General features: G+C 49.5%; 8 protein-coding genes across 8 annotated transcripts; 3 read left to right on the plus strand and 5 right to left on the minus strand.

Annotated features, from left to right (window-relative positions):
* Positions 1-2,714: 2,714 nt before the first annotated feature.
* On the minus strand, positions 2,715-3,461 carry NECHADRAFT_42034 (uncharacterized protein; the record flags this gene model as incomplete). Its single annotated transcript, XM_003042574.1, has 1 exon — positions 2,715-3,461. The coding sequence occupies one exon, from the start codon at positions 3,459-3,461 to the stop codon at positions 2,715-2,717; it is 747 nt and encodes a 248-aa protein (XP_003042620.1).
* Positions 3,462-4,871: 1,410 nt separating this feature from the next.
* On the minus strand, positions 4,872-5,336 carry NECHADRAFT_42066 (uncharacterized protein; the record flags this gene model as incomplete). Its single annotated transcript, XM_003042575.1, has 2 exons — positions 4,872-5,197; positions 5,249-5,336. 2 exons carry the CDS (start codon positions 5,334-5,336, stop codon positions 4,872-4,874), a joined length of 414 nt encoding a protein of 137 aa, XP_003042621.1.
* Positions 5,337-7,834: 2,498 nt separating this feature from the next.
* On the minus strand, positions 7,835-9,729 carry NECHADRAFT_42094 (uncharacterized protein; the record flags this gene model as incomplete). Its single annotated transcript, XM_003042576.1, has 7 exons — positions 7,835-8,018; positions 8,070-8,399; positions 8,450-8,937; positions 8,985-9,107; positions 9,165-9,284; positions 9,339-9,546; positions 9,602-9,729. 7 exons carry the CDS (start codon positions 9,727-9,729, stop codon positions 7,835-7,837), a joined length of 1,581 nt encoding a protein of 526 aa, XP_003042622.1.
* Positions 9,730-10,677: 948 nt separating this feature from the next.
* On the plus strand, positions 10,678-12,511 carry NECHADRAFT_42349 (uncharacterized protein; the record flags this gene model as incomplete). Its single annotated transcript, XM_003042486.1, has 5 exons — positions 10,678-11,238; positions 11,283-11,707; positions 11,768-12,061; positions 12,114-12,343; positions 12,396-12,511. 5 exons carry the CDS (start codon positions 10,678-10,680, stop codon positions 12,509-12,511), a joined length of 1,626 nt encoding a protein of 541 aa, XP_003042532.1.
* A 602-nt stretch (positions 12,512-13,113) lies between these two features.
* Positions 13,114-14,942, plus strand: NECHADRAFT_81037 (uncharacterized protein; the record flags this gene model as incomplete). The annotated part of the gene is made up of 4 exons (XM_003042487.1): positions 13,114-13,156; positions 13,204-13,802; positions 13,856-14,600; positions 14,755-14,942. 4 exons carry the CDS (start codon positions 13,114-13,116, stop codon positions 14,940-14,942), a joined length of 1,575 nt encoding a protein of 524 aa, XP_003042533.1.
* Positions 14,943-15,619: 677 nt separating this feature from the next.
* Positions 15,620-16,159, minus strand: NECHADRAFT_9015 (uncharacterized protein; the record flags this gene model as incomplete). Its single annotated transcript, XM_003042577.2, has 1 exon — positions 15,620-16,159. A coding segment is annotated over one exon (540 nt), but the record flags the coding sequence as incomplete, so codon positions are not given.
* A 6-nt stretch (positions 16,160-16,165) lies between these two features.
* Positions 16,166-19,427, minus strand: NECHADRAFT_42137 (uncharacterized protein; the record flags this gene model as incomplete). Its single annotated transcript, XM_003042578.1, has 4 exons — positions 16,166-17,273; positions 17,308-18,282; positions 18,330-18,726; positions 18,779-19,427. Coding segments are annotated over 4 exons (3,129 nt in total), but the record flags the coding sequence as incomplete, so codon positions are not given.
* Positions 19,428-20,209: 782 nt separating this feature from the next.
* On the plus strand, positions 20,210-21,795 carry NECHADRAFT_42319 (uncharacterized protein; the record flags this gene model as incomplete). The annotated part of the gene is made up of 2 exons (XM_003042488.1): positions 20,210-20,350; positions 20,407-21,795. 2 exons carry the CDS (start codon positions 20,210-20,212, stop codon positions 21,793-21,795), a joined length of 1,530 nt encoding a protein of 509 aa, XP_003042534.1.
* Between the last annotated feature and the right edge of the window lie 75 nt (positions 21,796-21,870).

Raw genomic sequence — 21,870 nt, forward strand, 5'->3', positions numbered from 1 at the left:
AAATAAACACATCAGGTGGACTTGATAGCTTTTCTAGCAGGGCTCTGGTGTTTAATACGGTCTATTATATATATAAGGGGCCTTATACCTAGAGAAATAAGGTCTAAGTAAAGGCCTCGTCTTTAAAGAAATAAGATCTTTTATAATAGGTTAGTTATAAAGGGAAAATCTAAGGAGTGTTTTAATATATAATAATAGATAATTTAAGCTATAATAAAGGGTAAAGTCTTAAGTTGTATAAAATAATATATTTTATAAGATATTTTATATAATTAAAAATAACTTCTTTCTCTATATATTTTTAAAATTAAAAAAAATTTCCTTAATTATTTAGCTAACGTACTTGATAAGCGAGTGAGCCAGACAAGCGAGTGAGCCAGAAATCCTAACATTTCTACTAGAAATCGCAATAAAAACACCACAAACCATCTAATCAATTAAAACTACTCACTATACTCTTCCCCAGATGTCTCAATCACTACCTGACAGGTCCTTGCATTATGCCCGGGCTTGCCGCAGACACCACAGCGCCGAACACCCGGTCCAACCGACCTTCCTCGACCACCACTCCTCGACGATTCGGCCACTACCTGCGCATCCACATCCATTTGATCAATTGCTTGCCTTCCTTCCTCTACCGTTATTACTCCTCTTTTCTGTAGTCTAGTCCTTTTTGCCCTCCGGCGCCGGCTTAATATCTCATTCGCCTCTCGAAGGTCTTTATTCTCAGCAGTCAATAAGGCAACCCGATGCATAACAGCCTTTGTCCCCTTCGCAAGACTCTGAAGAGCCTCTAAAATTGACTCTGGGGAGCTACTCTGGTGCCTTCTGATTCGTCTTTCGAGGTATTCAGACTGAGATCCAGCCTCAAGCACGGTCTTTGGGGTCTTTGAAGCCCAAGGGGTCGACGGTTGAGCTGTCTCCTCAACCGGCGTTGGCGTCCGTAGCTGCACATCAAGCTTCGAGATCACATTTTCCGGGTCCAGAGGGATAAGGCCGGCTCCTTTGAATGCACCCCTGATATTTGTTTCCGTCATAGTAGCCTCGTGTGCGGCGTGGAAGGCCGGAAAGAACTCCGTCTTTGAAACGTGGGTAATAGAGCATCTGATCAAACGCTCTATTTCTCGACCATAAGCCTTCTTTAGCACACTAAAGCACCCGACGTCAAGGGGCTGGAGAAGATGAGACGAATGAGGTGGCATACAAAGCCGGATGATCTTCTTTTCCTCACAATATCTCTCAAATTCGATGGAGTGGTGACTTTCGTGGCCATCAAGGATCAAGAGACGATAAGAACCAATTGATCGATTGGTTGTGCATCGGTCAAAGTGCTTGAGCCACTCGAGACTAGTCTCATTATCGGTCCAGCCATTTTGGGTCGTCGCAATAGCCCAATCGCCCGGGAGGTTGCTTTCTCGGTACCAATTGGCGAGGTGATATTGGCCCGCACCGATGATAAACGGCTGGATCGCCCAGCCTTCCGCATTGATCGCTTGAATGACTGTAATCCATTCCCGGTTTCCAGGCTGCACTGATTTCGGCTTTGAACGCCTTTCTGCACCTGTGACAACCATTCCGCTTGCAATCATACCCATAAGGAAGCCAGTCTCGTCAAAGTTATAGATATCATCTGATCGGATGCCGTACTTCGCGATTATGTTCGCCACAAGCCGAAACCAATCGCGGATAATGGTTGGATCTTCGCACTTGGCTCTCTGGTAGTCGTATTTACGAAAGAAACGCGTCTTAAGGTCTGGGTGCCGCTTGACGAAGTTATGAGCCCAACGCGTGCCAACTGGTGGCGCGTCGCGGTCGGCAAGCAATTGATCAGCCATATCTTTCACACCACGTAGCCGTGGGGGAAATCCTCGCGAATCTAGGTCTAGAATAAAGTGAATAAGGATCTCTTCTTCTAGATCAGAGAGCCTGCGTGAATTCGGGGTAGTATCGCGTCGAGACTGGATGCCCTTTTGCCGGCGACCTAAAGTACAACGGTTGACTGTATAGATCTCTGCAGCGCGTCGTATACGTAGGTTTGGGTTATTTTGAAGGGCCTGAAGGGCAAGGAGCATTCTAGCTTCATAATTAGACTGTGACATGCTGGGTGGTTGAGAATCAATTGATCAAATAGAGATGATGTAGGTTGAGGGATTTTTGGCTCACTCGCTTGTCTGGCTCACTCGCTTATCAAGTACGTTATTTCCTAAGTTAATATACCCCCCGTGCTTAGTCTTCTAAGTATAACTAAAACTAAACATAGGGGACCGGGCCGGTCTCTAGCCCCCCTTAAGTAAGTAGAATATTATTAAACGAACTAAAACCCTCCTCGTATCTGCACGAAGGACCCGCATGAGACAACGGGTAGTTGAAAAATCTTCCCTAACATGGTGATATAACTCTGGCTCGCTCGGAGTTAAATGGTGCCCCTTTTCCTCTAGAAGACGGTTAGCTTTTCTACCTACGTTGCTGCCATTCCGCTACCAGCCCCCGCGGCTCCCTTCTCCCAAGGTATGTGTCGCTCGGCAGGGTAACAATGAGCGATTACTTACGCGGCGCCAATCTTTCTAGCTGCTCGGCTAGTCCAGTATTGTAAGAAGGAGCGCCCCTCAAGCTTTCCCATTTCCAAGCATCATCTACAGAGACTTCCAAAGAGTATCCATTACAGGTTGTGGGCACTTTCTAACGCCACTCCCTCCATCGCTTCCATGATTGCTTTACCAGCCCGTATGGGGCTCATCAGCAACGAACGTGCCAGTGAGTTTCTTGGGATCTCCCTCCGTAGCGGCCCGCACAATAGCCCTGGCACCCTCGCTCGCATCCTTCATGCCGTAACCACCGGTGAACCGAGTGCGGCACATGCCAGGGGCAGCCGCGACCACGGCGATGTCGTACTCGGCTAACTTGACAGACTGAGCCACCGTTATCATGTTGACTGCGGCCTTGCTGCTGCGGTAATCAGGAACGTAATAAGATTTGGCGTTGTACTCGAAGCCCTCCTCACTTGCCATGGTGGTCAGCCCGACGGCTGACGTGACGTTCACGACGCGGCGATCTGAAAAAGACGATGCCCTTATCAGTGGTAAAAACGCATCTATCACCGCAGCTACGCCGAAGACGTTGGCCTCGAAGATCTCGCGGTATTGCTCTCGAATGGTGGCCGCGGTTGACGTTCCAAGTCCCGCGTTGTTGATTAGGATGTCCAGATGCCCAGCCTGGTCCGACACAGTCTGGACGGCCGCTGCGATGGATCTGTCATCGGTCACATCAATTGCAACTGGCGTTAAGGTCGTTTTGTTAATTCCCTCTGCCTGCAGCGCCTGGACCGCGGCCTCGGCTTTGGAGGAGGAGCGTGCTCCGACGAGGACATTGTATTTGCCCGAGCTCGCGAGCTGCTGGGCGATGCAGTAGCCGATGCCCTGGTTGGCGCCAGTGACGAGAACGACGACTTTTGGTGATGCCATTCGTATTATGCAACGGTGATGGTTGCCAGGAGATTTTGAGAAGTTGAAATTCAAGGAACGACAAGATCATGTGCACCATATTTATAAAGTTAGTCCAGCTCCGCGACATGGATAACTTTTAGGCATCTCCAAGTACCGCTTGGCCTAACTCATGAAAGTACCGGACGTATCATTCTCAAGTGGCGTTGACAACCCTTACTGCCCCATTCACAACATCACGACATGGGCACGGAAGACAGGGTCGGTCGCAGAGACGACGTAGTACGAAACAGCGGTCAATACGGCTGGTTTCTGGAATTCATTCAATGTTTGGAGAATTAGCTACGCTTTGTAAGCCGGCTCTTACTTTTTTAAGTCCGATGCCTAGCGTGATTTGCTGGCACGTTGAGGACTTGAGCTTCACAGTTAGGCTCCCCATATCGACCCTACTACCAGGGCCACCGCAGGTTTTCTACCCATTGTTAGCAGCATTTATATTGGCAGCCCGTCATATGCATATGTTAAGTTTCAAAGCTATGGAATGCGGTTTTTTGCTGGTCCAAGATTCGTCCCGATTACAGTCTGGGTTCATGGGCCATTCATTGGGCAAGCGACAGCTGAGATCATGTAGCGTATATCTCAAAACGCACTGAGGATCGAGAGAGACAGCCTATCCTCCAACTAAAGCTTTCAACGTATACGGTTCGGAAGAAGGGATATGCGCCAGCTGTGTAAAGTAGCTTTTGACGGAGCTGACCTCCAGAGCGGTAGAGGGCTCCCGACTTGCCTTCGGCCCGGCTCGCTCTGCCATACGAAGCACAAGGCGGAGTAGTCAGTGCAGGACCGACACTGACAAATCGTCGGACCCATTGGCTGGGATTCAGGACCCGTGTTCCCGGCTGTCGCCTAGCCGCAGCAGTCAGAAAACAAGGCCAAGTTACATGAGACGACTGTTGGTTGTGGAATCATGCCAGTCCGGATGGCTAGCCTCATCAGGTTAGCTGGGATGCCGTATAACGGCTGTGTCAAATCATGGATCTCCGCCATCACCGACATTTGTCGATTGGTCACTGAGTGGAAGTAATGGGTTGGCTGGCCAGCCGGATCGCTGATTGAATTCTGGTGCTGCCGCAATTAGTAGTGAGCCCCGAACTGGCTCCACGGTGGTCGGTCTGGCCGTGCCCGAATACTGAGCTGGAAATGAACAACCGAGAACAACACAGCCAGGGACTCTGGCTGTAGGAAGCAAGTAGACCAGAAACAAGAGTTGCAAAACTTGGTCACCACCCTCAGAAGGAGTCTTTTCAAGATGTTTAAAAACAGACAGCTGCTTAATACTCGACCGACGACGGCAACAGGATCAACTACCGCTAGGCTAACCCGTCCATGTCTTCATGATGAAAAACACCAGACAGAACAACAACAGCAATCTCAGCGCTCTTTATCGAGCTTCTCCCTGAAAACTTTCACTATTTTCTCCACGTCGGGCCCAACCGCGCCTGCCAAGCGCATGTCCTCCTTAGAAACCCTGATGATGCGCACAGCCGGAGCAGCCTCCATGATGGCCGGCGTCACCTGCTCAACGTCGGGATCCGGAATGCCGGAGCCGATCAACACGAACCTGGGAATCTTCCTCTCAGATGCAGCGAGGTTCCCGTTACTCCCGATTCCCGAGGACGGGGCGATGCCAACGTCACCGGCGCAAAGACCCGGAAGCTCGGCCTTGGCAGAAGACAGGTCGGTGCAGGAGTTAACGACTGTAGGCCTTATTGAGTCAGACAGTCAAGAAATGGGCATGGCTGACGAACCATCATAATCCGGGAGCAGGCCTCTGTTGACAGCGATGTGAATACTGGGCTCGCGGCCGTACACGGCCACAGGCACGGCGGTTGTCATTAAACCAGGCATAATCAGGGGGAACTGTGGGAAAGATAAAGCACGTTAATGTCTAATGTTGGAAGGTTGTGGGAAGAAAGAGAAAGCAGGTATCAGAGAGTACGACTTGCTGGCTTTTTAAGATTGATCTGTTATTCCGGATTTACGAGACTTTCCTAGAATCACGGGACGCGCGGCACAGTGAATTAGGTTTCCACCAAGAGAAACTATCGTCTTAGGCTACCTTCCGGCTAACGATGGGGTTACGCCGATGCTGAATGCCTTTGAGGAACGAAAAGGTTCTTTCTTCCGCGCCCTCCTTTCGTAAGATGCCAGGCCGAACGCCGCGCCCTGGTATGCCATTCTTCAGGCCGGTGTCACCGATCTGGATATGTTCCTGGTGAGTGTCTCCATGCCACAGGTGGAGAGGTCTCGACCTTGAAAGAGTTCCTAGCTATAATTTGTCTCGCATATCACCCCCATCGGGCAACGGAATATAAAACGCGGCTTCTAGCTTAAAGTTATATATCTAGTTTTATATCTAGCTTATTATATTAAGGATTCTAATCTTAATAATATAAGCTTAAATACCTTTACTTAAATTTATAATTATTTAATTTCTCTTATTTTTTTTATAATTTTTATATTCTTATTAATTAATTAATATTATTAATAACCCCTATAGAGCTAATTATTTAATATCTTATAAATTACTAGCTCTAAAATATATTTACTTTGCTAACCCGAGCTATAACTATATATTAACTTAACTCTTCCCCTATGCCTTTATTACTCTCTCGTGGCCGGCCCCTTCGATAATAAACATGTTAATTCTTTCCTTTAACCCCTATATTGGTTAAGGAAGGTGGTTTTTCGTTTCGCTACTGTTATTCCCTTTAGAAACGCTAGTTCCCGCTGTCCCCACTTATACCATGCGACGAGCAGAACCGGTCAAGGTTCCGCTTGAAGAGATCCGCCGAACGCTGGAAGGTCTAGACAGCTAACGCGCCTAACAACAGTCTCGGCGCTTCCCCGAGGCCACCCAGCCACGAGATGAGGAGGTTAGAGAGTCTAAGAGATAAGGAACCATACTTTTAAGAAGCCTACAAGCCTCTCTGATTGGGTAAAGTGTGGTCTCTATCCCTTCAGCCCGATAGTTGTGTTAGATCAGGTGGTCGACCCCCTATCATCCCGGAGTCAAGAGAGCGCCGAGCAAGATCTCCCTAGTTATACAATACTTGGTGAGACATTGTAAAGTGACACTGATGGCCAGGATGACATCGAAAACGGCGCTAAAGACGACTCGGATAAAGAGAATAAAGAGGAGAATCTAGGAATACTAAAAACTCCTAATAGTATTAACTAGAATGCCATTAATATACCGCCTTTTAATATACGTGTTATCTCACATTATTAGAAATACACAGCCCTACTGATTGAGGCATCTATTATATCCGGCTTGCAGGTTATACTATTTGTAGTTTATATATATAAGAAGACTTGTTCAGCTATGGAAGTCCTTGTGATTAATAGCATTATAGTAACTTAGGAGATAAAGTATTAGGGCCTGATATAACCCCCGTCACGTATTGTTTTATTACCTACTAGTAGTAATATATAATAAAATATAATAATAAGCTAATAAGATAATAAAATTAAATAATTAACTTAGTAGCTTGATTTTATATTAATTAGTATCCCTTCTGTCTTTTAGATTATAATATAAATCAGTAAGACTATCTTTTAATTTAGAAACTGTTATTAGTAACCTAAATCCACCGTGGGATATAGGTATGATATAACTGACCTTCGCGCAGCCAGCTGCCTATACACTCTACCCTCTCAATGTTTGCATATTTAGTTCGCAGCCTATCCCATGAGCATGTCCTGCGGGCCCAGAGAAGGCTCTCTCTGGCTCAGATGACTCTAGTGAGATGGAGAGTATCGCGATGGCCATGCGGCTTAGTCGTGGATATCTTCTCCGCTGCTCAGATGCGCACCACTATTAAAACCGACACCTAGGTCTCTCAACTCCATAGCCGACAGAACATGATGATGATGAGGGCGGCGTCGTATCCCCGGATCACCGGGGGAACCGCTGAGAAACTGGGGATGTTTATGGTGAGGAGGGCTTTGCTGATTCATTTTGGTGCTCGAGTTGCCTGCCTCTAATGGTGAGGGCAAAGATTTGACGTTTCTCGGTAGTGAGGGGTGAGACAGGTCCACAATATCTACTCAAATCGGAGGAGACGAGGACCTTAAGTAGAAAAGAGTGAAATCAGGCTCTGGGTCATGAAGGAGAAAGTGCACAGCTGTATATGCAAGCCCACTACTTGGCGAGACTGTGGCGAAAATTGTATTGGCTGTGCTGGTGATTGAAGTGCACAAAGTGCATTGGGGGCTTGGAATCTATCTAATCAGCGCACCTGAACACTTTCTGCTCAATGGCTGGGCATGTTCATAACTGCTAAGCCCCCATGCGATGCCTGCTAAGTAAATATAGCTTGTTTCACATTCTCCTAATGCAGCAAGCCATCGTCTTTGACCTGCTGGACATACTTCCAATAACGAGCGACACCGGCCCTGCGAAAATGGCGGCCCCATTTGATGAATACGAGAAACAAAGACAGCTGAGCTAAAGCAGTGAAGGCTGCAACAAGGAAAGCATTCTGATAGCCCATGTTCGTAACCCAAGGCGTGACTCTAATGGGCTGGATCAGCAACGGCTCGTCAAGTTGAGACAGAACAACGTACCCGTAACCGATGGCAAAGCTCATAGTGTTTCTGATCAGAATCACAGTGACAATGGCATCGGATCCAAGATCTCTGTAGCAATCAATACAGTAGCTGATGGGCAGTTGACAGCCAATTGTAATAGCTGCTCCGAGCGCACCCATGGCAAACATCATCCCAACCCAGTGAATCTGATGGGCGGCACCAACGCCCCAGAGAATCATACCGCCGGGTACCATGACTACCAGGGCAGTATATAGCCAGAGACGGTGCTCAGGTTCCATAATGCCATTGTTTCGGCGGGCCTTCCAAAGGACAAACTTGTCGCCCAATGGTCCACAGTAATATGTCCTGCAAGTCTTCGTCAGCAAAGATTCAGAAGAATGAGCGGATCTACCCACCCCAAGCACACTCCAATGAGGGTTGACACATATGAAAGCCCGACAATGCTCGAAGAGAAGTTGTAAGGATCTCCGGAAAGGATGAGCGACGCTGTGGCATTCAGCACATTGAAGTAGCACACGACTGCTCCATACATAAATCCAGAGAACACAACAACAGGGAATGAGAAGTACACAAATGTTCGCATGACCATGTTAGTCAATGGAACCTTACTCCGAAGGTCTTCTCGACGGATGATCTTGAGTTTCTCAAGGTATGTCTTCTTGGTAGAAGATATAACGGTACCATGATCAACGTCAGTGTTGGCAGTACTCTGTACTCTGGTGGCCTTCTCTTCATCGGAGCAGTTGTCGGTCAAATTGTTCTTCTGAGGGCGGTCCTGGTCTGAGTCGGCCATCGGCGTAGTAGCAGAACGATGGTAGTTGGTTTCTTCCATGCAGAAAAAGATGATGACGAATGCGATGCCGTTGAAGATGGAACACCAGTGCTGTCCTCGATGTTAGATTAAAGCATCGAATAAGTAGTTGAACATACCAAAACCCATTGCCAGCCTTGTCCGTCATTGATGAATCCCGACATGAGAGGTGCTAAGAAATTAGACCCGACAAGGAACAGAGCATAGAGTCCCATGTAGGTTCCACGCTCGTGAGTAAAGTACTATGTGACGTATTAGACAGTATAAGTGGACTGGCTCTTCAAGTTCTCATCACTTACGACGTCGGCAACAGAGATTTCGCACAGAGACTCAATGGGCGCGCCAAACATCCCTTGGATGACCTTGTTGGCGATCCATTGGCCATTAGTTTTGGCATGAGGGGCCCATAGCATCATTCCCTATCAACACCTTAGCTGACGTTCAAGTCTAGAAAGCCAGACTAGTTAACTTACCAGAGTGCCCAGCAGTGACAAAAGATATACTGGCCGCTTGCCAATCTTCTGAGCCAGCGGCTGCCAGATCAGACATCCCCAGCCGAGTGCCAAGAACATGTAGCCAGTTCCGGTATTCAAGTCGCCGACAGTGAGGTTGGTAGCAGCGGAGATGGGAACAAGGACCGAGTAGATGGCAGCTGACGCGATACCAACCGCAAGACAGTACCTACGGAATTAGCATTGGTTCCACTTAGAAAGAGGGCAATTACGGTGCAACTTACACGCAGATACAGCTTAGAAGGAGGGTCTTCCTTCGGTGGCTCCAGTTCAATGGATCGTCTGGATCATCTGAAGGTGCTGGAACAAGGACAACGTCGCGAGTCGCACCCTCAGCATGACGGGAGTGCATGGTACCATCAAGATCAACAAGGTGGATAGTGCCGGGTATGAAGTCCGGCGAGGGAGTTGCCGAAGCGACTGGTGAAGCCATGACGATGATCCAATATAGGATGTAACACAGAGGAAGAGATACGTCAGGATACTCCAAGAAACAATGGAGGTTGGCTGTAGCTGTACTGTTCCGCAGATGGAGGCACAGGTGAGGTCTTGAGATTTCCATCCGAACTCAACGAGTATATATAATGATTCGATGGTGCCAGGCGGACCGAGATTCATGGTAGTTAGACTTTTCCACTAGATGACGGCGTATCGCTGCTACGCGACAGGAGGACTTTGCCGAGCATGGCACTATCAGGAGACTATTCCTTCCAGACGCCTCATCATGCTCTGCTGTCACACTCGTTATCTTGGACCAAAGTCTGGGTTGGAGATTACCGGCAGCTTGGTGGAGGGTCATTTTGCGGGGGAACAGCCAATGGATCGCGTTTGCGAGATTTAGCTCGGACAGGGGCTAAACTCGGAGGCAGATAGGGAAATCCGGGGTATGACCCTGACGCGGCTATCATGACCAATCCGTAAGAATTGCGAGGTCCTGACCAATGGCCTTGAATTGCGAGGCAGTCCAAACTAGGGAAACAGGTGGCGTTATCTGCAATCGGTGCTTAGCGGGGGTGATCCTCCAGGGCTTCATGGCGATGCTCTATATCGATTCCAGCTCTCGGATACGGCAGCGAATTGGCACGCAGCACGATATTGAGAGTCAACAGCTACCCTTGGCGGTCCGCCCTCGGTCCGCCAGATAAGATTCGATCCCCCGGGGATATCAGGACACCGAGATAGCGGTATAAAGATGGCATCTCCAGTTCGTTATCTCCCACAAGCGCAACGCGAATCTGCCTAGACACCCACCTTCTACCTCTTCAACTCAAATCAGAATTTTCTTTGGGATCCTCCATCAATGGGTTCTTTAACCGCAGTCTCCTGGGAGACCCAGGCAGAGAAGTGTCGCAAAATTCTCAGAGACTCGATGAACCCGGCCTGGCTCCTGTCACCCAAGGAGCTAGCACCCGCCAGTCAGCTGAACGTTTCTACCTTCATAGAAACATGCAGCTTGCTCACGGCACGAGAGCTGAAGATCACAGCAACCAGCGCTACAGATCTGGTTCAGCAAATGGCTTCCGGCTCGCTTACGGCTGTTGAGACCACCACCGCCTTTCTTAAGAGAGCACACATTGCGCACCAGTTGACCAACTTCGCAACCGAGTTCATGGCTGAGGAAGCTCTGGGTGCTGCGACTGAACTCGATGCCTACTTCAAGAGAACCGGAAAACTCAAGGGGCCTTTGCACGGCCTTCCCATCTCTGCCAAAGAACACATCGGGTTCAAGGGCCGCATTGTTCACTCGGCATATGTTGCATGGATTGACAACATAGCAGAAGAAGATGCACTCCTTGTTCAGCTGCTCAAGAAAGCTGGCGCAGTCTTTCACGTGCGAACAAACGAGCCTCAAAGTGTCATGGTAAGCCCACTATTGCTTTGTTGATGCTTAAGCTAACTCGTCAGCACATCGACTGCAGTAACCCTATCTATGGCACTACTGTCAACCCTCACAATCGTGCACTCACCTGCGGCGGCTCCAGCGGTGGTGAAGGAGCCTCTCTCGGCCTTCGCTGCGCCGCACTCGGCATCGGCACCGATATTGGCGGCTCAATCAGAGTCCCGGCAGCATTCTGCGGCGCATACGGCCTTCGACCGACGGCATTGCGAAACCCATACAATGGAGTGTGTTTGGCCGGATCTGGGCAAGAGAGTGTTCGCTGCGTCATCGGACCGCTGGCCAATACCACCGAGGATCTGAACCTCTTCCAAAGGGCAGTTCTTGATCAAGAGCCTTGGGAGGTCGAGACATCTTTAGTGCCTCTGCCTTGGAAAAAGGTTGAACCCTTCCGTCCTGACCAAATTACTGTTGGGGTCATATGGGATGACGGGTGAGTGTCACCAGAAAAAGCCGGTAATACATGCCAGGATGCAACTAACATTCTCACCAGTCTGGTGCGTCCACATCCTCCCGTTAAACGCGCCTTGCACCATGCTGTTACCAAGCTCAAAGAAGCTGGTGTTGAGGTGGTCGACTTCGAGCCGTATAAGCATCAAGAAGGATCCGACATTATCCTGTCTCTCTATTTCCCAGATGCCGCGCGCACACAGAAAGATATATTGGCACAAGGTGGGGAGCCGGTCGCAGCTTTGACAGAATGGGCTTTCAGCAGCTCCCGGCCAGAGCCCCTCTCATTACCCGAGAACTGGGCATTGAACGTCCGGAGAGATGCTTATCGGGAAGAGTACGTACATGTGAACCAACTACTCCCTCGCGTTGCTAACCGAAATCTCCAGGTATCATCGCGTCATGAAGGAAAGAGGCGTCGACGTCATCCTCTGCCCTGCATATGTCGGGGCCGCTGCGACGTTGGGTTCTGGACAATATTGGCTGTATACGGCCATTTGGAACATCCTCGACCAGCCTTGCGTGGCATTCCCTACTGGCCTTAAAGTCGATCCAGCAATTGACGTCATTGAAGACTACAAGCCTCGTTCTAAAGAAGACGCCAGAGAATGCAAAAAGTGTCAGTCAGATTTCCCCTTTCATTCCTCGATCCCATCCTGACACTTTTCTAGACGTGCCGGAAACGTTTGCGGATGCTCCCATTGCATTGCAGCTTGTGGGCAAGCACTTCCGAGACGAAGAGACGGTGGCAGCAACCGAATTGGTATCCAAGATTGTTCAATCGTAAGATCCCGGGCTTTAATAAATTCGTTTGAGCTGGCCAGATTCTGGGAAGAGCAGCCATTTTTGTACCGGTTAGGTCCGAGTAGTCATTCAAGGAGGCCCTCTTGCGACTTCTCGTGCGTCGGAGGAAGCAAGACTGGGGTCCAACACTTGATAAGATATGATATGACTGTACTATACTATTCGTAGCTATCAACAAATCTTGCGTTGTGCCTTAAAAGCTCTCCAATAATCTCCAGATCTTTTACACCAGATCTACCGTAAAGGGGCAATTATCGCCTTGAGCGGCATGGGTCTCGAAGCGTCAAATAAGCTTCTCCAACCAGATCGCCTGAGGGCTGTTCAGGTCCAATGTTCCGCTGGATTGTAGCTGATAAGAGTAAACCAACAATCCATTACTTCCCCCGTTCAGTTCCCGTGTCAGCAGCTAACGTGATAAGATTGCAACCAAATGCGTCTTAGCCTCTTGCCCTTGTAGCCCGCAAAGCATCTCGACTGATGGAACCCCGCTTTTGAATGCCGCCCTGTCTCCCGAACAGCCACTGATAACCCAGAGGAACTCAGCTTCATCATATCAATGCTTCCAGCATTGAGCCATAACTGACAATGACCAAGGCAACTCTGCGCGCCAAAACCGGATGCTTTACTTGTGAGTTCTTTTGCATAGGCTGCCCCTGAATGCTGACAACCCTGGAGGCAGGAAACGGAAGGTGAAGTGCGGCGAGGAGAAGCCATCTTGTCGGAATTGCTCTGCATTTGGCCGTCAATGTGTGTGGCCATCTTCAACGGACCTTTGCGATCGGCGGCACCGCTCTCGGGCGAGTCCCGATCTATCCCCTGCCGAACCATCGCGCTCAAGCTCCAGTTCTACCTCAGAAGAGTCAAAATCCCCTGACTTGAACCGCACAGCCATCGTCCCCTATCTTGGCAGATCGCCTTCTCCGGGACGCTCTCTCTTTAAACCTGGCATCGAGAGTGAACTGATTCATCACCTCCTCAACTACTACTTCTCTGTTATCGTACTCCCCACAAGCAGCCAGGAGCACGTCAGGCAAAGCCGATCGGAGCTCATTGACATGATGTTTCATTCCCCAAGCGTCAAAGATGCTGTTTTTGCTTGTTGCGCCTGCAACAAACACGTCCTGCTAAATGACAATCGGCATAAGAAAATTGCTCTTCACTTCTACTCCAAAGCAGTCCATGAGCTTAATCAGACGCTCGCCAAGTTTCAGTCAACGGATAAACAGCCTGATTCTTCATTGCTAACAACAGTAGTCTTCTTGTACGTTCATGACGTATGTGCTCCTCGCTCTTATGTGGTTTTCACTAGGGCTAAAATTTCTCATAGCTATGGTCCCTCGACGACTCGGTCGATCCTAGACACCATGTCGCCGGCGCGGTGACACTGCTTGACCTTGTATCCAAGCACGGGGCCTCGCCCGGGTCCATGACCCAAGGCTTCGACCGCATCATTGCAGAGAGCATTCTCTACCAAGCTTTTCTCCTGTCCACACGAAGGCCCTTCGCGCCTTACTTCCACATCGATCCGGAGTTTGTCACAAATGTGGAGAGATTGCTCGCGCCGCTAGACTCACAAGACTCCTCATATGCGGCCTGCAGTCCCGTCTTGGGTATTCCTACGACTCTATATCGATTAAAACTCAAAGTCATCAATTTCCACAACGCGCCCGCACAGCAAATCCCCGAGAACCTTGCTCGACTACGATCTGAGATGGATTACTGGGTAGCATTGGTAGTACCCAGAGCTGCTCCTAGCCTCACATCCGCCTCCGCTGCGCACAAATTCGATCTCGTGATTCTTGCAACATCACTACTGCTCGACCTAGTCACAGAATGCTTTACCTACCAACTACCAATCGACCTTCTAAGTCTCTTGAATACCAACGATTCTCCCCGTTGGCAGGTGGAGAGTTGTTTAGAAATTTTACGGCAGCCTCAGGAGGTTGAAAAATGGACAGGGATGTTTCTCGGGCTTTGGCCATTGCTGATTCTTGGATATGCTGTGAGTTCAGATGAAGACATGGCATTAATCCAGGGCGTCTTGAGCCAGATGCGAGAAAGGTTGGGCTATGGTGAGGTACAGAGAATACAACAGGAACTGGGGAGGGTCCAGGATTCTAGGAATAATCAAGCCCTTAGTATTAATAGTAGCATATCAATATAGGTTTGGGGAAGCAGACAAATATTCATCATCTATCTATAGCATTTATGCTATCAGTCTCTGAGTTCCTCACAGCAAGGCTGAACAGGTCCGAGATCCCTTACCGAAGGCCGATGTCGGAGATGATGGGGTGTCCACCAGCGAATGCTGTTCACGCATGCGAGACAAGTTGAGCCAGGACAGACATTGCTCGGCTGGCACGCGTCTGACACGCGCCACGATGCACATCTTCGTGTCACTGAAACAGCCTTGAGAAATGCATTAGACCGCGAAAGGTTAGACTTTCTTTTATGCATCACGTTTCGTCGATTATGCACGAGCCAACAAGCCACTAACTCGAAAGAGGAGTAGGTTATCGGATGGATGAAGAAAAAACCTTACGGAGTACAGGGTATGAGAATGTGGTCGAGCTGTAAAGACATGATTTAGACAAAAATTAAATACATAAAAATACAGAGTAAGTAAACCCTGCTTCAGTAGTTATTTATAACCTTGGTTCCATAATCCTGAATCGCCTGTACTCTAATACGAGTGTGATGTGAAGCTTTGTTGAGTTTGTTACTAGTATTCTCTGAAATGATGATGTTTATGCCGCTTGTTCTGGCAGCGTTTTACACAGCTCTTTCACGTGCACAATCACGTGCGATTAGATAAGCTCATGGATCGTAATTACATAAGCAATTCAACCTCCGCATTTTTCAGCCCACACAGCCAAAAACCATCTCGCGATAGCCTCAGCAACGCCCCAATTTAGGCACCAATTGCGGCATTAATTCCAACGCAAATGGTGGCACAAATGAGGTCTAACCTGTGCCATGAGAAAGAGCGTCTTCAGCGCACATAAAGCCAATGAAAAGAGAGCTGTAAAATAGCTACTTCTCGTATTGCTTTGTTGCTGTTGTCTAAGGCCTACAGTGATAAACGCCAACCCTAATTCACAATCTTTGCCAAAAACCAAAATGCCTCTTCTGCAACCTTTGCTTTCCCGGCCTCTGTATCTATGGGGAACACGTCCACTTCCTCCACAGCCGCATCCTCATGGAGATCAATTTGCCCGTTGACCATAGTTGCACTCATGTAGTGTCCTGCACGCGTTTCCAAGCGTTGAGCCAAGGCATCTGCACCAGCCTGCAGGTCTACGAACAGCACCCTGACGCGTTGCTTCTGCAACTGCTGGCGCATTGTACCTCTGTAAGCAGTTGTCAAAGCAGAGCAACTCATGACAACTGAGTCATAGCCGAGATCAAAGAGGGTCTCTTGAGCGCGGACACACAGCCTCTTCAACCATGATGATCTATCCTCATCAACAAGCGCCGTGCCCGACTCCATCTTCTCTACCGCTGATCGGGTATGGAGTGAATCACCTTCGACGAAAGGAACTTTGAGCGTAGATGATACGGCCAAGCTAAGAGTTGACTTGCCAGAGCCACATGGACCGGCGATGACGATGGCAGTCTTGGTGGTGCTGTTCTTGGCTTTTGTCTTCCAAGACGTGCTGAGGAAATACGAAACGAACTTGTTGACGAAATCTTGATCCAATACACCAGCGTTGGCTAAGGCGGGTGACAATTCGCAAGCTTTCTTGGTAGCAAAAGCCTTTGAAGGTGTAAACTCGTCCTTGTCGTACTTGGATGCGAAGAAGTCAACCAGCTTGATGGGAGGATTGGCCGTAGGGTCAGGGTTTGACGCCCTAAGACGCTGCACCCATTCCTTTGGCTCCAGCTCATCAAATGTCAGACCAGCGTTTCGTAGGGCAGGAAGAAGGTGTTGAGTCCAGTCAAACGTCTTGGGGTTGGCGATGTTGGTGAACACGCTGCCCGAGTCGGAGAGGGAAATGTCAACAACAGCTTCGGCCACGACATCAACCGGTAGCCATGATGGCGTCTCCTTCAGCTTAGGGAGAGCACCGATGGTCACAGCTGTCTGCATCATCATGGGGACGCCTTCCTGGGCGTTCCAGATTCCGTGGCGAGTATCAGCGACAATCTGACCGACTCTGAGAACACGAGTGGTGACACCCGCCTCAGCCGCTTTGGCGCAGAGGTTTTCAGAGACCGACTTGGACTGAGCATATCCCATTCCCTGTGCCCACTCAAATGGCGGAGCTGCCTCAGGCACTGGAACAACGGTGGCTCGGGAGCATGTGCTGACTGAAGAGCAAAAGTTCATCGAGGCTGTAGGTCCGGCGGCTTGGCACAGGTCGATAAGATGCTTGACACCCGCTATATTGCCCTTCTCAAAACTTGAGAGTTGCATGTTGAAGTTGACCGACCACGCGCAGTGAATGACAGACCGAAGGTTTGTCGTGACGGATGTATAAGTCTCGCTCAGGAGGCCGAGATGAGGATCCGAAAGATCCGAGGGCAGGGCGACAATCTTGCGACGAGCTTCGAGAGGGAGGTTGTGGTAAACCTTGCGCTGGAGCATAGACTCCTTGACTCGGTAGAGCGCCTGATCATCATCAGAAGCTCGGACGAGACAGTAAATCTTGCCAATCGAGGGATCTGTGGCGAGCTTTGCAACGACGTGAGCGCCGAGTGAGCCAGTAGCACCTGTGATGACCTGTAAAATGTTAGAAGTTGTTCTAGAGGGAAGGGAGTTTTAAACATACCACTGACGAAGGCTCCTGTTCAGTAAACTTTCCGTACTTCTCAAGCAGCTGTCCCATCTCCTGCTCAATTGGGCCAGCCTTGACCGAGTCCTGGCCAAGGCGAAGTCCCAGCAAGAACTGACTCAATTGCTCGATGGAAGGGTGCTCAAAGACGACGTTCTGGCCCAACTTGTTGTTTCCCAGCTTCACTGTCTTCAGAACCTCGCTTCTCATCTGGATTGCCTGAAGAGAGTCCAAGCCCAGTGTAAAGAAGTCTACATCATCCGCGGGCGCATCCTCGAGGGAGAGAGTCTGAACAAGAAGTTCTCGAAGGAAGCTCTGCAAGTCGGGAAGATCCAACTCTTTCAAATCGCCTCCTTGCACATCCGCAGAGTCATACGCTTCGTCAATTGTCTCCTTGAAGTTCTTGTAGCAAGCCTGACGAATAACGCTGCCTTTATCCGTCCGGGGATACTCGCAGTCCCAGGGCAACAATTTGACCATGGACTTGGAGATGCGAGCGAAAGAATCTGCAGACTGATTACAGAGCTCAACAATAGGCCAGACAGCTTCAAGAATGTCGGCCTCTGGCTTACCAGCCCAGATCTCTGAGGGGACGATGAGAACTCCGAGGTAAGGTCGGCCAGCTCCAAAAACGACGGCTTCCTTCACGTTCTTGTTGGATCGGATAGAACCCTCCATCGCAACAGGATTGAACTTCTCGCCATTGACCAAGACGATGGTGTCGTCCATTCTGGCGATGTACTTCCAAGCTCGAGGAATCGTAGGGTGCGGTTCGAAGAGATCCTTGGTTGCGTACGAATTGTCGGGCTGGTTGGATTGCACCTTGGCTGGCCAACCATCCGTGACGCAGCACTCGTACAGGTTGGTCCCTCGTGGCACCCACTTGAGGAAAGGAGAGATCTTGTCACTTTCTCTGACATAGTTCCAAGCCTTGTCTCCCTCAGGTCGGAAGGAGGTCATGAGCTGTCCGACTTCGGTTCTATGAATATGTTAGTCGAGATCGTCAGTCGGGCCTATTTTACTCACGCTCCGTAATGTCCAACGAGATTCACCCCATTGTCAACCAGCAGGTTGCCAAGATCATCGGGGCACGCCGAGCCTCCGTACATGACAACCTTGAGGTCTTGCAAAAGCTTGATTCCTTCTTCTGTCTCACAAAGAAGTTTGAGGGCATATGGCACACCATAAAATATCTCAAATTTGTGTTCCCGCATAATGTTGACAAGGTGGTCTTGGGTAAGTGGCAGGTCGGCGTTGTAGAGGTGTATAGCTTTGCGCGAGTGGATGGCACGGAACATGTTGCAGATGCCGTGGTTGTGGAATAAAGGCAAGGTGATGAAGGACTTCATGTCCATGTGAATGGCATAATTTGGCAAACATGACTTTTGCGTCTGGTAGATTGGCTTGGGGAGGCCGGTTGAACCTGAGAGCACAATTAGTACGTGACGATAGAGAGAGCAGGCCAACAAACATACCACTCGAGTGAATAATCCAAGCAATATTCTCGGTTTCAACCTCTGGATCCAAGTGTCCGTCCAATTGCGTGTCTCCATGAGCTTCGATGGGGTATTCGAACGTCTCTCTGCCAGCAATCCGAAGAGACTGTAGAGTTGGGATAGTCTTGCTGACATTATCCGCAAGGTCAACAAATCGCCCATCGGCAATGATGGCTGTAGCTCCTGTCGCGTTGACCAATGACTCAACGGAAATTTGGGGAATCCTTGTTGATAGAAGCAGCGCTGTGTGGCCCAGTTTGTTGAGCGCTAGCATAGTGATGAGGTACTCAAGATTTGAGGGGCCCAGCATAGCAACAACTGTAGGCTTCTGGCTTGACGATGTCCGAATTGGTAGCTCAGGCTCATAGTACTTGGCTACTCTCCAAGCAAAAACGTCCAGTTGCTGAAGCGTGTAGTCGACATAGTTGATGCCTGAGGAGGGGTATGAAACGACATGATCATGAGGGTACAGTGAGGCGCGGTGACGAATGAGGCCGTCTATAGTGCGGAGCTGAGAGTCATCATGCTCTCTGATATGGGGTCGCACAACAGGCTTGTCATGGCCGACCACGTCTGTGTCGTTGGGCAGATTCTCGAGCGGACTCGGAACGTAGATTGTGGCGGGCATCTTGATCGTTGAAGGTGAATGTTGGCGATGATGCTAACTGAGGAAATGGGAAGATACTTCTAGTCTTAAATCAATAGGTTCGGATTCATGATCATGTCAATCCGTTAACGTAGCAATTTCTCTCTTCGCTAAATGTCAATTCCTTTGTTGGCTTTTTCCGGTAAACGACATTGCGCAAGCCAGGCGGACAAGTGTCCGTCAAGAGAACTCAAAAGTTCCCCAGAAATTTCTGGGGTTTTCAAGCCAAAACCTGGTCGAGACTCCCCCAAGTGGATGTTTCCCCAACCGCGCCCTGATGCCGAGCCAATAAATATTCAGCGGCATGTCTTTCCCATGGGATGACTCTGACGAATATGGGGGACGGATTAAGCGGATAATAGTCCGCGAAGCTCCTGTGACCATCCCCCGGATCTAACTCATCTCAACTATGGAGTCATGATGGGGATGAGACCATGCGGGGTACGGGGTAAAGGAGCCAGTCCTCGGTTTCCCCGTGCGCGCCCGACACGAAAAGTCTTTGACATAGGTCCAGTTGCACGACACATGGCACACGGTAAAGAGCGGTCTTGACCCGATCTTGATGCAACCTCCGATTTATTATAATATGAGCTGGCATCTACCCTCATCATTCACTTCTTGTCTCTCCATCCTCACCATCCCTTCAAGACTTCTCTGCTCAGAGCTCAGATTTGACAAACATCATCCTTGTCTTCTATCACAACATGACCACGAACAGCATTGCTCTTGAGAAACCTGACGTTGTCATGGTTGACGACATGGACATGGACCGCACGGTTCCTGACCATGAGAAGGCTCCCCAGGCCAGGACAATTGACAACATTCGTGTCCTGGGTCTGACCGACGAGGATGCCGACTTTTACAATAACACTACCCCTGAACAGCGCAAGACGATCATCAAGAAGGTACGTTAGAGCATCAACACGATTCAATGGCAAACTTCTGACTTGTCCTACCATAGGTTGACCGACGATTGGTTCCTCTTCTCGCCGTTCTGTACCTGATCTCACATCTCGACCGAGCAAACATCGGCAATGCCAAGATTGAAGGACTTGTCGAGGACTTGAACCTTGTTGGAAACCAGTACAACATTGTTCTGAGTCTCTTCTTCATCCCCTACATTCTCCTTGAGATCCCCAGCAACATCCTCCTGAAGAAGTTCTCGCGACCATCCGTGTATCTTGGTAGTCTGGTTACGATCTGGGGTATCATCATGACTCTCCACGGGGTCGTCAAGGGCTTTGGCAGTCTTCTCGCTGTCCGCATACTTCTCGGTGTCTTTGAGGCTGGCTTTTATCCGGGTGCCGTGTACCTGTGCACATTTTGGTACATGCCCAAGGATCTGGCTACTCGCATTGCCTACTTTTACTGCACAAGTGCTCTGTCTGGTGCTTTCTCTGGCCTTCTTGCTGCTGGTATTGCTCAGATGGATGGAGTCGGTGGTTATGAAGGCTGGCGATGGATCTTTATCTTGGAAGGCCTTGCAACCATTGTCCTCGGAGTCATGTGCTATTTCCTCCTCATCGACTCCCCGGCCCTATCTGGCAAGTGGTTGACTCCCAATGAGATCCGCTTCCTCGAACTCCAGAGCTTCATCAAGCAAGGCGGCCGATTTTCTCAGGAGTCTGACGACAAGAAGTTTGACTGGCACGACATGAAGATGATTCTCTGCAACTGGCGACTCTACATGCAGGCCTACATTCTCCTCTGCATTTCAGCTTGCTCTTATGGAACCAAGTTTACTCTTCCTTCCATTGTCAAGGCCATGGGCTTCACCAACACCAACGCCCAGCTTATGACAGTTCCCGCGTACGTCGCTGGCGGTATCTCTTCCGTCTGCTTCGCCAAGATTTCTGATCACTTCCATTGGAGAATGCCCTTCGTTGCTATTCCTCTAGCCCTCATTGCTATCGGATACTCCGTTGTTATGGGCTTTCAGGGTGACATGACTGGCAGCCACACCGGACCAGGATACTTTGCCCTTGTGCTCACTTGCATCGGTATTTACCCTGTCCAGCCTGCCGGCAGCAGTTGGGCCGCCAACAACCTTGCACCTTCGAGCCGAAGAGCCATTGGTGTCGCTTTCAACATCTGCGTCGGTAACATTGGTGGCATTATCGGCTCCTACATGTACCTCGACAAGGAAGCTCCCCGCTACCAGACTGGTTTCGGCCTGTCGCTTGCTTTTGGCGCCTCTGGAATGCTTGTTGCGCTGCTCCTCGAGCTGAGCTACAAGTGGGGAAACAAGACAAAGGCCAAGTTGTCTGAGGAGGATATTCGATCTCGATACACTGAGGAGGAGCTTCTGAAGCTGGGCGACAAGAGTCCTCTCTTCAAGTACACGCTGTAAAGAACTGTGACGAAGTGCTTGAGTAGCGCTTCTATCTCAGCACGTATATAGTTACTGGTCTCATGAGTAATTCCA

This window comes from Fusarium vanettenii (assembly GCF_000151355.1).
Source record: "Fusarium vanettenii 77-13-4 chromosome 6 genomic scaffold NECHAsca_33_chr6_1_0, whole genome shotgun sequence".
NCBI classification, from domain to species: domain Eukaryota; kingdom Fungi; phylum Ascomycota; class Sordariomycetes; order Hypocreales; family Nectriaceae; genus Fusarium; species Fusarium vanettenii.